This window comes from Danio rerio, chromosome 21 (genome assembly GCF_049306965.1).
Source record: "Danio rerio strain Tuebingen ecotype United States chromosome 21, GRCz12tu, whole genome shotgun sequence".
Lineage (NCBI taxonomy): Eukaryota > Metazoa > Chordata > Actinopteri > Cypriniformes > Danionidae > Danio > Danio rerio.
The window spans coordinates 2940604-2954376 of record NC_133196.1 but is presented as its reverse complement, the minus strand read 5'-3'; the positions used below and the strand labels follow the sequence as shown (position 1 = coordinate 2954376).

General features: G+C 33.6%; 2 protein-coding genes and 1 long non-coding RNA gene across 7 annotated transcripts in view; 2 read left to right on the top strand and 1 right to left on the bottom strand.

Annotated features, from left to right (window-relative positions):
- Nucleotides 1–9704, bottom strand: part of LOC141379946 (uncharacterized) — a 156308-nt gene extending 146604 nt beyond the window's left edge. The window contains exons 1-2 of the long non-coding RNA XR_012397063.1: nucleotides 9527–9704; nucleotides 9405–9454 (exon numbers count right to left, since the gene is read on the bottom strand). This is a non-coding gene — a long non-coding RNA (uncharacterized lncRNA). The remainder of the gene's footprint in view (nucleotides 1–9404; nucleotides 9455–9526) is intronic.
- The window catches only part of cert1b (ceramide transporter 1b), a 422369-nt gene that overhangs the window by 299807 nt on the left and 108789 nt on the right, over nucleotides 1–13773 (top strand). The gene's annotated exons all lie outside the window — the stretch shown is intronic.
- On the top strand, nucleotides 4945–13312 carry zgc:66483. 4 transcript variants are annotated; one of them, XR_012396471.1, is made up of 4 exons: nucleotides 4948–4981; nucleotides 8480–8656; nucleotides 10236–12322; nucleotides 12502–13312. XR_012396471.1 is itself a non-coding variant. In NM_199825.2 (3 exons), the coding sequence occupies exons 2-3, from the start codon at nucleotides 8605–8607 to the stop codon at nucleotides 10877–10879; spliced, it is 696 nt and encodes a 231-aa protein (NP_956119.2). In that variant the 5' UTR covers nucleotides 4945–4981; nucleotides 8480–8604; the 3' UTR covers nucleotides 10880–10986. The 4 variants fall into 4 exon arrangements, 3 of the variants coding, with proteins under 3 accessions (NP_956119.2, XP_073790382.1, XP_073790380.1); NM_199825.2 differs by lacking the exon at nucleotides 12502–13312 and having other exon boundaries at nucleotides 4945–4981; nucleotides 10236–10986; XM_073934281.1 differs by having other exon boundaries at nucleotides 8356–8656; nucleotides 10236–13312.

Here is a 13773-nt window from a genome sequence, read left to right as displayed (position 1 = left end):
CAAATCTGCAGCAACTGTGTGATGCTATCATGTCAATATGGAGCAAAATCTCTGAGGAATATTTTCAGTATCTTGTTAAATCTACGCCATGAAGGATTAAGGCGGTTCAAGGGGATCCAACCCAGTACTAGTAAGGTGTACCTAATAAAGTGGCCGGTAAGTGTATATTGTAACTGATGACTATGGCGAGCTTTATTGTCATCCGAATATACTTGTGTACACAGAAGGAAATTTTGTAGCATTGGCTCTGCAGTTTCTGTAAAGAATAACACTAAACTATTAATAAGTTAATGAATAATATAGTTTACCAATAATAATATACACAGCAGCTGGCTGAAGGTCATTATTGTCAGGTGAATTTAGTGCAAATCATAACAGTGCACATACACTACCTGACAAGAGTCTTGTGGTAGATCTCAGTTGTAAGAGCAACAAATAATAACTTGACTTCTAGTTGATCATTTAAAGTGTCAGAAGGTGGATTCCTCTGATGAATCACCTGTTGAACTGCATCACAATCATAACCAAAACTGCAGAAGACCTACTGGAACCAGCATGGAGCCAAGATTCACACAGAAATCAGTCAAGTTTGGTGAAGGAGAAATCATGGTTTGGGGTTACATTCAGTATGGGGGCGTGCGAGAGATCTGCAGAGTGGATGATCAACATCAACAGCCTGAGGTATCAAGACATTTGTGCTGCCCATTACATTACAAACCACTGGAGAGGGACAATTCTCCAGCAGGATAGCGCTCCTGCTCATACTTCAGCCTCCACATCAAAGCTCCTGAAAGTAAAGAAGGTGCTCCAGGATTGGCCAGCCAAGTCACCAGACATGAACATTATTGAGCATGTCTGGAGTAAGATGCAGGAGGAGGTGTTGAAGATGAACACAAAGACTCTTGATGAACTCTGGGAGTCCTGCAGGAACGCTTTCTTTGCCATTCCAGATGACTTGATTAATCAGTGATGTGAGTCATGTCAGAGATGTATGGATGCAGTCCTCCAAGCTCATGATGGAGTCAGACACAATATTCATTCTGTCTCCACTGCAGCAGGACTTTATATTCTATACTGGACATTATTTCTGTTCAGTGATGAGACTTTAGTCAGGTAGTCTTTTTCTAAAATTTCTTTTAAACCTCTTTTAATCTGATCTGATTTTATTTACTTGTAATCTTAGTAAGTTTTACTTCTTATGCCTGTTGTACTTTATATTCCTTTTATTTAATTTTTTTAACTAAAGCACATTGAATTATCCTGGTTTGTTTTAAATAGTATATGTTATATATATATATTTATATTATATATATATTTATATTTATATTATATATATATATATATATATATATATATATATATATATATATATATATATATATATATATATATATATATATATAAATATATATATATATATATATATATATAAATATATATATATATATATAAATATAAATATATATATATAAATATATATATATACATATATATATATATATATATATATATATATATATATATATATATATATATATATATATATTTATTTATTTATATATATATATTTTCTTTTTTCATTCCTTATAAACTTGTTTTAACCCATTAAAACAGATTAGAAGGGTGTTAAAACAGGTTTGAAAGGAGGGGAAATTACACCAATATATAGAAAAACATAGTTGTTATAGTTGTACTTTATATTCCTTTTATTTAATTTTTTTAACTAAAGCACATTGAATTATCCTGGTTTGTTTTAAATAGTATATGTTATATATATATATATATATATATATATATATATATATATATATATATATATATATATATATATATATATATATATATATATATATATTTATATTATATATATAAATAAACAAGTTTATAAGGAATGAAAAAAGAAAAAAGAAAAAAAATTATATATATATATAAATATATATATATATATATATATATATTTATATATATATATATATATATATATATATATATATATATATATATAAATATATATTTTTTTTAATATATATATATTTATATATATATATATATATATATATATATATATATATATATATATATATTTATATATATATATTTTCTTTTTTCATTCCTTATAAACTTGTTTTAACCCATTAAAACAGATTAGAAGGGTGTTAAAACAGGTTTGAAAAGAGGGGAAATTACACCAATATATAGAAAAACATAGTTGTTATTTTTATTTCTTATACTTGTTGTATTTAATAGTTCATTTATACTTGTTTATGTAAAGCACTTTGAGTTACAATTACCTATGAAATGTGCTATATGAATAAACATGCCTTGCCTTGCTATATTTCTCCCAGTAAAGCAGTTTGCATTAATAACACGCTGCCTTAATTTATTCTGATTGGTCATCTAACTTTTCCGTATATAGTTTCCCAGATATTAATTGCTAAAACTAATAACACAGGCTCATCTGAGTACTTTGAATCATCCTGGCTGTCTGTAAATCCATTCACTCCCATATTTATATGCTTGTTACTGCTGTTTTTGAGTGTTTGGCGCCATCTAGTGTCTGAATAATACGTAGGTTAGTGTTTGCTCCATTCAGCCGTTTTCATTTCTTTCAGCTTTGCCTTTAATTGAAGAATTAATAAACTCTTATGGCTGAGAACAATGTTTTGTGTCTTTTTTGTGTTAAGTAGCCATGCAATAAGTGGGATAAAGTACATCCAGATGGTTTTCACAGAATAAGGCCCTTCAGTCTTATTAACTTATGTAAATATAGTCTTTGTAGAGGATTTATTCTGCGATGAGAGCATTAAAGCTGTTTTTTTGTGTCAGTAAATGAATTCATATCTCTAAATTAATATCACTGAGACTTTCATATCAGGTTTAATTGTAATTTTTCCTTACACTATAGAATACTGTGATGTAGTGGTGATGTTGGCAATGCGATTGGCTGTGTTTGAAAAGGGGGAGGAGCTATTATTATCCCGCCCTGTTTTTGTTGCAATTGAGATTATGAAAACATTTAATTAAAAAATCTGAATCAGAATTAAATGTATTGGCCAAGGACTTATTTTATGGGTTATGAGAGCTCAGGTTACCAACACAAGTGAATATTGACAATTATATGAATGGGAAAGTAAACTAAATTGTAAAAATTATATATATATATATATATATATATATATATACCTATTATATACGCTAGGTTTATGTGCAATATGTTTATTGTTGGCTGTTTTAACTATATAAATGAATAAAAATATGTATTTACAATTAAGTGGATTTTTGATTATAGAAACCATAAACACAGTAATGGTGTTGTATTGTTTATGGCCATAAAATACAGGTGATACAACTGATGTGCTAGCTATTTAAGTTGGTTATTGCCCGAGGGAAAAAAAAAAAAAAAAATATATATATATATATATATATATATATATATATATATGTTCTTGTTTATTTATGTCTGCATTATGTTTGTGGTTTTCAAGGGCGTATTTTGCGCTTGGCATTGGTGGGGACTGGGGTGAATACAAACCCCCCACACCCCCGCCAAGAATGAATATTGTTTATTTGTATGTGTATGTATATATGTATATATATATATATATATATATATATATATATATATATATATATATATATATATATATATATATGTATGTGTGTGTGTGTGTGTGTGTGTGTATATATGTGTATAGCTCTATATATATATATATGTGTGTATAGCTCTCTCTCTATATATATATATTTTTTATATATATATATATATATATATATTTATATATATATATTGCTATTTATTATTTAACTGCTATTAAAATGTATTATTAAGTAACCCTCTCTAATTACAATTTATTAAGTTAAATTAAATAGTCATGCGCATAGCCAAGGGGGGTCAGGTGGTTTGAAAGACCAAAAGTTGGATTATTATTATTATGTTTGAATTTATCTTATTATTTAAATGGATAAATTCTCACTGAGGAAGGTTGAATGCGCTGGCTAGTTTTTTATTTGCCTATAGGCTTCAGTTTTTAATTTAAATCAAGTTTTAACAGATTTCCCAAAGAAAATTATGATAAAAAAAATAGTATTTTAAAAATAAGTATATTTACACATTTGAAGAGTTTAGATGCAAAAACCTCTAAATGCCATTTAATATTTTCTTGTAAAATGAGCATTTTTCTCCAACTCCTGTGTGTGGACTCTGTGATTTTACTTTTATAGTGACAAATACATTATTTTTGATGTCTTTAAAGTGAAATAACTGGACATAAATATACGAGGCTGAGAAAAATGCTCATTTTACATGGCATTTAGAGGTTTTGGCATCTAAACATTTCTTTATTCTAAGAATTTAAAGTTCTAATTTCAAATTCGAAGTATTTTTATTATTTATAAAACTGTAATAAAACTTACAGTTTAAATGTGTAAATAAAGCAATTTGACATAAATGGTATAGGGAATAGTTTTGGTACATCAAACAGTGTAGTTATAATAACTATCCAACAAGATTATCCAGCAAAAATTAGTTCCTAATATGTCACTAAAATTTCATATTTATACCTCAGGTGAATAACTGCAAAAAGGTTCCGTTTTTTTTTAGAAAACAACCTGTCCTTTCAATAAGCTGGCTACAGGCCTGAAAGTGTATGTTAAAATAATGTTTATTAACTGATAAAGAGAGAGTTTAATAAAGACTTTCGTTCATTTTTCGTACAAATTAAACATGTCTCATCGTATTATTAAAAGATGGAGCACAGGCTGTAGTTTTTCTGAAAAATTGTTTCAACCAAAATTGGAGATGTTACTCTAAGAATTTTTTTTTTGTATTCTTTGTTTTTTTGTGCAAACACAGTACAGCCCTTTTTCTGTCTGCATTGAGAGCTCTGATTAGGCACGTGCGGGAGTGAGTAACTGTGGATATGTAGACCCACACGGAACATTTTAAACGTTGCACAGAGCAGGTTCGGTGCTGAAGCAGGTGGTAAGTACTGGTAATCCAACTCCCCCCGAAGTTATTTATAAGCAATTTCGACTAATTGTGCTTTACGTTTTACTTCACGCTTTATTTATATTATCAATTAAAATAATATAACGCTCGACATTCTTGTTACATCCTTAATATTGTCTGTTTTAATAATTATAATAACAGACGCTGCTTCACTGATTGTGTTTCTAAATCATAATGGCTTTGTAAACTATTGTATTGTTGTTGATAATGTTGTTGTATTCCAAAACCGAATAAAGATACTCTTTACTTGGATATATGGCGTCCAATTACGCTACTCAACTCCGATTACAAATTACTAGCATCATTATATGCTACTAGGTTAAAACCATGTGTGGAGGAAATCATATCTCTCTCCCAATCTGGATTTATGAAGGGAAGAAATATTTCAAATAATATTAGATTGGTTTTAGATCTGTTGGATTACTCAGAGTTAGTAAATGAGGAGGCTTTAATTTTATTTTTAGATTTTTACAAGGCCTTTGATACAGTTGAACATAGTTTTATGTATCAGACACTTAATTGTGGCCCAATATTTTAAAAAAATGATGAAGACATTTTATTATAATATTTCAAGTAGTGTTTCTTTATCCAGTGGTACTTCTTCTCGTTTTATTATTCGGAGAGGCATAAGACAAGGGTGCCCAATTTCACCATTTTTATTTTTATTAGTTGCAGAAACCCTAAATCTATATACTATACATTGTTCTCAAATTAAAGGTATTGAAATAGGAGGTACCACATTAACTATCAGTCAACTTGCAGATGACACCTGTTTATTTTTGAAAAATAAAGATCAGGTCCCAGTTATTTTGAAGGCTTTTAAGCTGTTCTCTGATGCATCAGGTCTATTAGTTAATCAATCCAAAAGTGAAATAATGGCTGTACACCAAATAGACTATTTAAGTATAGCGGGAATACAAGTTAAAAAGACAGTAAGATATTTAGGTATTGTAGTTAATAAATCAACCTCAGAACGGATTACAGACAACTTTTCACAAAGGCTACAAAAGACAAAAAATATCTTTAATTGCTGGCTTCAAAGGAATTTATCAATTCAAGGTAGAGTGCTGATCTCAAAAGCTGAAGGTATTTCCAGACTTGTATACCCTGCACTGTCTCTTTATGTAGATTCTAAGATGTGTACCACAATTGAGAAAGTTTTATTTAAGTTTATTTGGAGAGGCAAAACAGAGTATGTTAAAAGAATAATTAGGAATATATCAGAAGGAGGATTAAATGCATTAGATTTTGAAACTATTAACAATATCTTTAAAATCAATTGGATCAAAAATTGTCTTCATAACAATAATTCCTTATGGTTCTCTATCCCAAATCTTATCTCTGAAAAATGTGGTGGCCTACACTTTTTGCTAACTTGTGATTTTAAGTGTTCTAAAATTCCTATTAAGATGTCAAATTTTCATAAACAAGCCTTGAATACATGGAAACTGATTTATAAGCATAACTTTTCCCCCCACTCATGTATTATCTGGAACAATCAGTTTATTTTATTTAAAAACAAGTCCATATTTTGGAATGATTATGTTAAAAAAGGAGTAATTTTTGTTACAGACTTATTAAATTGTGTAGGGGATTTATATGATTACAATGAATTTATTAATAATTTTGGTTTAAAAATTACTTTGATTGAATACAAAAAAATTGTTCATTGTATTTCCCCAAAATTACTTCACCTTATTAAAACCGCAAAAATATATAACCATGTATCTGGCTCTCACCCAGAGCTTACTATTAAGGGCCTTTCTATCAAGGATAAAAAATGTAATAACAATTATATCAGGAATATCCTAACTGCAGATAAAAGTGTTCCTCCAATTGCAATGGTTAAATGGAAACAAGCATTCCCTTTATTCTTCTTTTCCCCAAAAATCTGGTCAGATATTACAAAATACAAAATTCCTAATAAAGTAAAAGAAACAAATTTTAAAACATTACATAGATATTATCCATGCAATGATTTTATAAGTAAGTTTAAGGAAGGTTTTTCACCCTTGTGTTGTTTTTGTAAAATGGAACCGGAAACAATTCTTCATTTATTTTTCAGTTGCAGATACACAAAACAGTTTTGGTCCCAAGTTTCCTCACTACTTTTTGAAGTGTTTTATAAATTAATCAGTATAACTGAGCAAATGTTTTTTTTTTACGGATTGCAACTCTGGATTACTGGAAATGGACAAAATAGCAAAAATTCTTATTTTATTTGGAAAGTATCACATCCACAAAACAAAATGCATGCTGACTGTACCAAATTGTAAACTATTTTTCATTGATCTAAAACTTTTTTTATGATTCCCTCACTGCTATACAAAGTAATACCAAAGCTATTAAGACATCTCAACTACTGGAAAAAATACTTAATGTACACGATTAATTTTTGTTGTTAATTCCATTGTATACTGTTTAATGTATAACTCTGTACATCCCTGTTTGTTCAATAAAAAAAAAAAAAGATTTCAATCAAGTCAACAACACAGGTACGGAAAACCGTCTCATTTTCAACACTGCTCATTTCATTCATATTCAGATGAAATGTTTAATTTAATGCACTTTGATATTTTTCAAAATAAATATATGCAAAATGTAAAAAAAAAAAAAAAAACGTTACTAAAAATGGATCATTTCAATTTATGCATGTATTTATAGGTTAATTTGTCAGGGACAGTGTGCATCAGTTACTAGCATTGCTGCAAATGCAGGTAGAATGCTATTATTATTTGTTGTCTATTAAAAGATGGTGAAATTGTCTCCCTAAAAACAAAACAAGAATTATACAATGAACAAAGCAATTGTAAAAGAGGACTAAAACAGATTTAGACATCCTGATAAATAGTTTATATCCTCCTGAGACCCAAATAATTTTTTTTTCCTTATTTATTCTGTGATTTAAATTAAAAAATATATATATTTCTGGGTTAAAAAAATTCTACAATTTAGAGTTTTTACATTTTTGTTTTTATTTTTAAATTTACAGCATGTCTACTATAGTGGACCACAGGACCATTTTAGTTCGAAACGACCGCCAAACTTTTATTTAGCGGCTGAATGAGTGCATCATCCTGGTAATTAAAGTGCACTTATTATTTTTAAAGTTTTCAGTGTGAACACACTACTTACACTATTTACACTACAAAATGGCGTAGAATAGTGTATGCGATTTGGGACGCAGCTTATGAATTCGGACATGCTACTTGGCTCACATACTGATTTTAGTGTACTATATAGTATGGAAGTTTGCGGTTTTGGACGCAGCCATGTTACGTTGTTCTAATTGATTACTTTCTCCTGTCTTAATTGAAATTAAAATCATTTGTTTCTGCTTTTCACAGGTTTAGTGAATATCTCACAGCAACCAAACCCTCACTAATATTCATTCAGCTGTAGTTTAATCTGCTGTGGTTGATGAATGCTAATCAATGTGTTGACGATCTGCTTAACGAGCTCAATCCACAGGTGAAGCCGCTCTCAGAGTCGTTCATGAGGGTTTAAATGCTGAGGAATATCGCCATCTTCGTTCAGCTGAAGAAGCAGCAAACAGAAGGAATTGCAGGAGAAACAACTGACATACTATAGTGAAGATGGAGATTGAGGAAGAACCCTGCAGAATAAAAGAGACAAAGAAACAAACAGGTTTGTGTTTACATTCTTCCTCTTTAGCCCTTGTGTATTATTCAAATTGACTCCCCTTTCGTTCTGTTGGTGGCTGTTTTTGCCCCGTTGACTTCCATTATATTCACTGCAAAGTCACGACAGTATATAATCATGCTTTTTTTTTTTTTTGATTGTTTGTGGTTTCCTTGTTGGGAAGAGGAACAATAGGTTATTTTTTACTGTTGTTCATCAGATGGCAGCATTACTCCTTTGGATAGGCCTGTGCAAATAGCTTGCTGGCTTTTATATGGAGGTAAACAGAAGATTATAATGTGTTTACTGTGTTGTGAGAGCTGAGGGGTGTATTTAGATTTTTCTCAGAAAAATCAAGGTAAGTACACACACTATACTTCATATAAAAGCCAGGAACTAAGCTTTTTTTGCACTGTAACTGTTGATAAACAGTAAAAATTGCTATAAATGTTAGCGTCACATTGACAGCCTCCACACTGCCATGTCACCCTGCAGCCCAAGACCGGTTACTCACTGAAGCTAAGCAGGGCTGAGCCTGGTCAGTACCTGGATGGGAGACCACTAGGGAAAACTAGGTTGCTGTTGGAAGTGGTGTTAGTGAGGCCAGCAGGGGGCGCTCAACCTGTGGTCTTTGTGAGTCCTAATGCCCCAGTGAAAGTGAAGGGGACACTACACTGTCAGTGGGTGCCGTCTTTCGGATGAGACGGTAAACCGAGGTCCTGACTCTCTGTGGTCATTAAAAATCCCATGGCACTTCTCGTGAAAGAGCAGGGGTGTAACCCCGGTGTCCTGGCCAAAGTCCCTCTATCGGCCCTTACGATCATGGCCTCCCAATCATCCCCTTCCACTGAATTGGCTCTATCACTGTCTCTCCACTCCTTCAATAGCTGGTGTGTGGTGAAGCACTGGCGCCGTTGTCCTGTGGCAGCCGTCACATCATCCAAGTGGATGCTGCACACTGGTGGTGGTGTGGAGAGACCCCCCTCATGATTGTGAAGCGCTTTGGGTGTATGGCCATACACAATAAATGCGCTATATAAATACACATTACATTACATTACATTACACTCCCTGGACCGGTGTAGCAGTCGATTCTGTTCCCCTTGGAATGTCTGTTCCCCTTTATGCAATGTATGCTAGATTATTTCCAAATGTTCAATAAAATTGCTAATGTTACCTCTTCCCAGCAGGGAAAACCACCAACAATCAAGAATGCATGATTATAGGGTGCCTTTGCAATCAAATAAAGTCATTATAATGGAAGTCAATGGGGCAAAAACTGCCCCGAACATAACGAAAGAGTAGCACATTTGCTCAGGTTGTATTGAGCCTTTAAAAACTTTCAAAGCGTTTTCTCAAAATATGTGTGAAAATTAGACTTGTCAGCAAAAATAATCCCATTTGCTGAAACCCCGGAAAGGTTGTGGCCAAATTAAGACTCCAAATCCCCCCAGAGTGGATGAAAACATCCCCAACAGCACACAAGGGATAATAACTGATGAGCAAACACATTTCTTTTAATCTGTTTTTATATTTGATGGAAATTAAAGACAAACTTCATTTAATAAAGCTAATCTTTTCACAGATAAACATGGAAATGCAGTCAGATCACAGACTGAAACACAAAAACAAGCTGGAAAAACAGGATCTTTCCCCTGCTCCGAGTGTGGAAAGACTTACAAATATAAATCCGATCATACCCGACACATGAGATTTCACACTGGAGAAGGCCTGATGCATTGCACCGAATGCGGAAAGAGCTTCACGCACAGAGGAAAGCTGGACGTGCACATGAGGATTCACACTGGGAACAAGCCGTTCACATGCTTGGATTGTGGAAAGAGTTTCACATCTAAACCCGTTCTCCTAAACCACCAGCTCTCTCACAGCGGAGAGAAGTCGTTCAGCTGCGATCACTGCGCTAAAACATTCGTGTCTGCGTCAAGATTGAGAGCACACCTTTATGTCCATGCGACGGTGAAGCCACTCGCTTGCTCTTTCTGCGGAAAGACTTTTTTACATTTGCAGAAGTTGAAAGTGCATGAGCTTATGCACACCGGAGAGAAACCGCACGTGTGTTCAGACTGCGGGAAGAGCTTCGCAACATCGAGCAACTTCAAAACACACCAGAGGATCCACACTGGAGAGAAACCGTATCAGTGTTCGGACTGTGGGAAGAGTTTCCGTCAGTCATCGCGTCTGAAAACTCACCAGAGGAGTCACACTTGAGGAAAGCTCTATTAGTGCACTATTCTGAAATGAAGGCGAGCTCCGTTCATTCAGGTTTTGTTTTATTGATGTGTTACTTTAGGTCTTAAACTAGATTCCTTGAGAGCGCCGCACAGTTTTGCTCCAACCCTAGTCAAACACAGAAGATGCAAATAATCAAGATGTTCGAGATTAAGCTGGCGTGAGTTGGAAGTGGTTGGAGCTGTACAGGGTGGGCCATTTATATGGATACACCTTAATAAAATGGGAATGGTTGGTGATATTAACATCCTGCTTGTGTCATTAGTATATGTGAGAGGGCAAACTTTTCAAGATAGGTAGTGGCCATTTTTAAGTCGGCCATCTTGGATACAACTTTTTGTTTTTTTTCTATAGGAAGAGGGTCATGTGACACATCAAACTTATTGGGAATTTCACAAGAAAACAATGGTGTGCTTGGTTTTAATGTAACTTTATTCGTCCATGAGTTATTTACAAGTTTCTGACCACTTATAAAATGTGTTCAATGTGCTGCCCATTGTGTTGGATTGTCAATGCAACGCTCTTCTCCCACTCTTCACACACTGATAGCAACACTGCAGGAGAAATGCCAGCACAGGCTTCCAGTGTCCCTAGTTTCAGGTGCTGCACATCTTGTATCTTCACACCATAGACAATTGGCTTCAGATGACCCTAAAGATAAAAGTCTAAGGGGGTCAGATTGGGAGATCTTGTGGGCCATTCAACTGGCTCACAATGATCAATCCACTCCTCAGGAAACTGTTAATCTAGAAATGCTCGGACCTGACACCTATAATGTAGTGGCGCACCATCTTGCTGGAAAAAAACTTGGGGAATGTGCCAGCTTCAGTGCATAAAGAGGGAAACACATCATCATGGAGCACTTTCAAATATCCAGTGGCCTTGACGTTTCCATTGATGAAGAATGGCCCCACTGTCTTTGTTGTCTATGATGTGACGATACAAGATGTGCAGCACCTGAAACTAAGGATACTGGAAGCCTGTGCTGGCATTTCTCCTGCGGTGTTGCTATCAGTGTGTGAAGAGTGGGAGAAGAGCGTTGCATTGACAATCCAACACAATGGGCAGCACATTGAGCACATTTATAAGGGGTCAAACTTGTAAATAACTCCTAAAAGAATAAAGTTGCGTTAAAACCAAGCACACCATTGTTTTTCCGGTGAAATTCCCAATAAGTTTGATGTGTCACATGACCCACTTCCTATTGAAAAAAACAAAAGTTAGATCCAAGATGGCCGACTTCAAATGGCCAATCACCACCCATCTTGAAAAGTTTGCCCCCTCACATATATTATTGTACCACAAACAGGATGTTAACATCACCAACCATTCCCATTTTATTAAGGTGTATTAATATAAATGGCCCACCGTGTGCTATGCAGAGCTGTGGAATTGAAATTGAGTTTGAGGCCGTTGCTTTAGGTCATAGGTCTCAGTCAATTCCTGAAGGGCCGCAGCTCTGCACAGTTTTGCTCCAACCCTGATCAAACACAGCTAATCCAACTAATAAAGGTGTTCATAAGTCTTTTGAACACCTTAATTATTTGCATCCGTGTTTGATTAGGGTTGGAGCAAAACTGTGCAGAGCTGCGGCCCTCCAGGAATTAACCTTTAGACTATTTCTTTAGGTGTTTTTTTTTTTGTTTTGTTTTTTTCTGAGAAAAACTCTTGAGATTAATGTAAATGCAATGATTGGGTACCTATGCTGGCCAAGAGAGCTTTAATGTGCTGCAATTGAAGAGAACGCATGCAATTACAAATAACACCAGCAAATCAGAAGAGATCTTCGTCGGTTTATGTGTTGCAAATCCTCACAATGCAAACGCACTATGAAAACAGGCTGTGCTTTCTCACAACACATGCAAACAGAAGGGTGGACAATGGAAATGTTGCAAGAGGACCCAATAACATGACTACTCCGGCTATTTAGGTTTGGTTATTTAGGCTAATGATACACAAAAGACAATGGAATGGTGTAATTAGAATGTTAAAATAAATAGTCAAATTTCCAATTTCTACAAGCAATAATCATGGCACAATATCAAATCCCAGCCGGGTTTGTGGCTTTCTTGGGTCCCCTTAAAACATTTTTCCATTGTGTTCCCTGCTATTTGCATGTGTTGTTAGAAATTGTAGCGCATTTTCTTAATTTGTTTGCATTGTAATAATATTCCTCATATTTTCTAAATGTGTTTTACATTACTTAATGTGATTTTAAGATTTTTTTTATGAATTTGCTGGTGTTTATTTTTTTCATTGTAATTCATTAAGCTCTCTCTGCCGCCGTAATTATCAGTGTGAAATGGCTTTATTAATAGTGATATTCTATAGCTATGCTTTCTGAAATGTTCTGTAATGCACTGACTGTACGTACTGGAACTCGGAGAAATAAAATGCAATACATGACTAAAATACTTGGTCTAATTCTTTCAAAATGTACCTGTTTATTTATTTTTGTTCAGGAGTGAGTGAAGAATGGAACGTGAGTGACCAGTGGCAGCAGTAATGCGGTCGTTGTGTAGCGGTCCATTGTGAGCAAAGCCAAAAGATTACCAGTTAATCTACATTCACTGAAAAAAATTATTCAAAGTTGATTCCTTGGATTTACTCAATTTTTTTACGTTAAGTGGTTGTAAACATTTTATTTGTGTTGAATTTAAACAAACAAATTAAGTTGAACGTTATTAAACTTAATTTGTTTAAATTTAACACAAATAAATTGTTTGCAACAGTTCTGCATGCAACACTTTTTTCAGTGTTCTTACACTATGGTCATGAGTAGGGCCAGACAGAATCTGCGGATATTTTTAGTTATTTCTGCTGAAAATTTTGTAAAAAATCTGCTGATTTATTTGCTATGATTTTGGGAGTAT

Excerpts from the sequence above, each read along its gene's own strand:
- zgc:66483 (XM_073934281.1), top strand. The coding sequence starts at position 8,605 with ATGGAGATTGAGGAAGAACCCTGCAGAATAAAAGAGACAAAGAAACAA. Across the intron at positions 8,657-10,235 it reads AGAGACAAAGAAACAAACAG|ATAAACATGGAAATGCAGTC; the intron begins GTTTGTGTTTAC and ends ATCTTTTCACAG.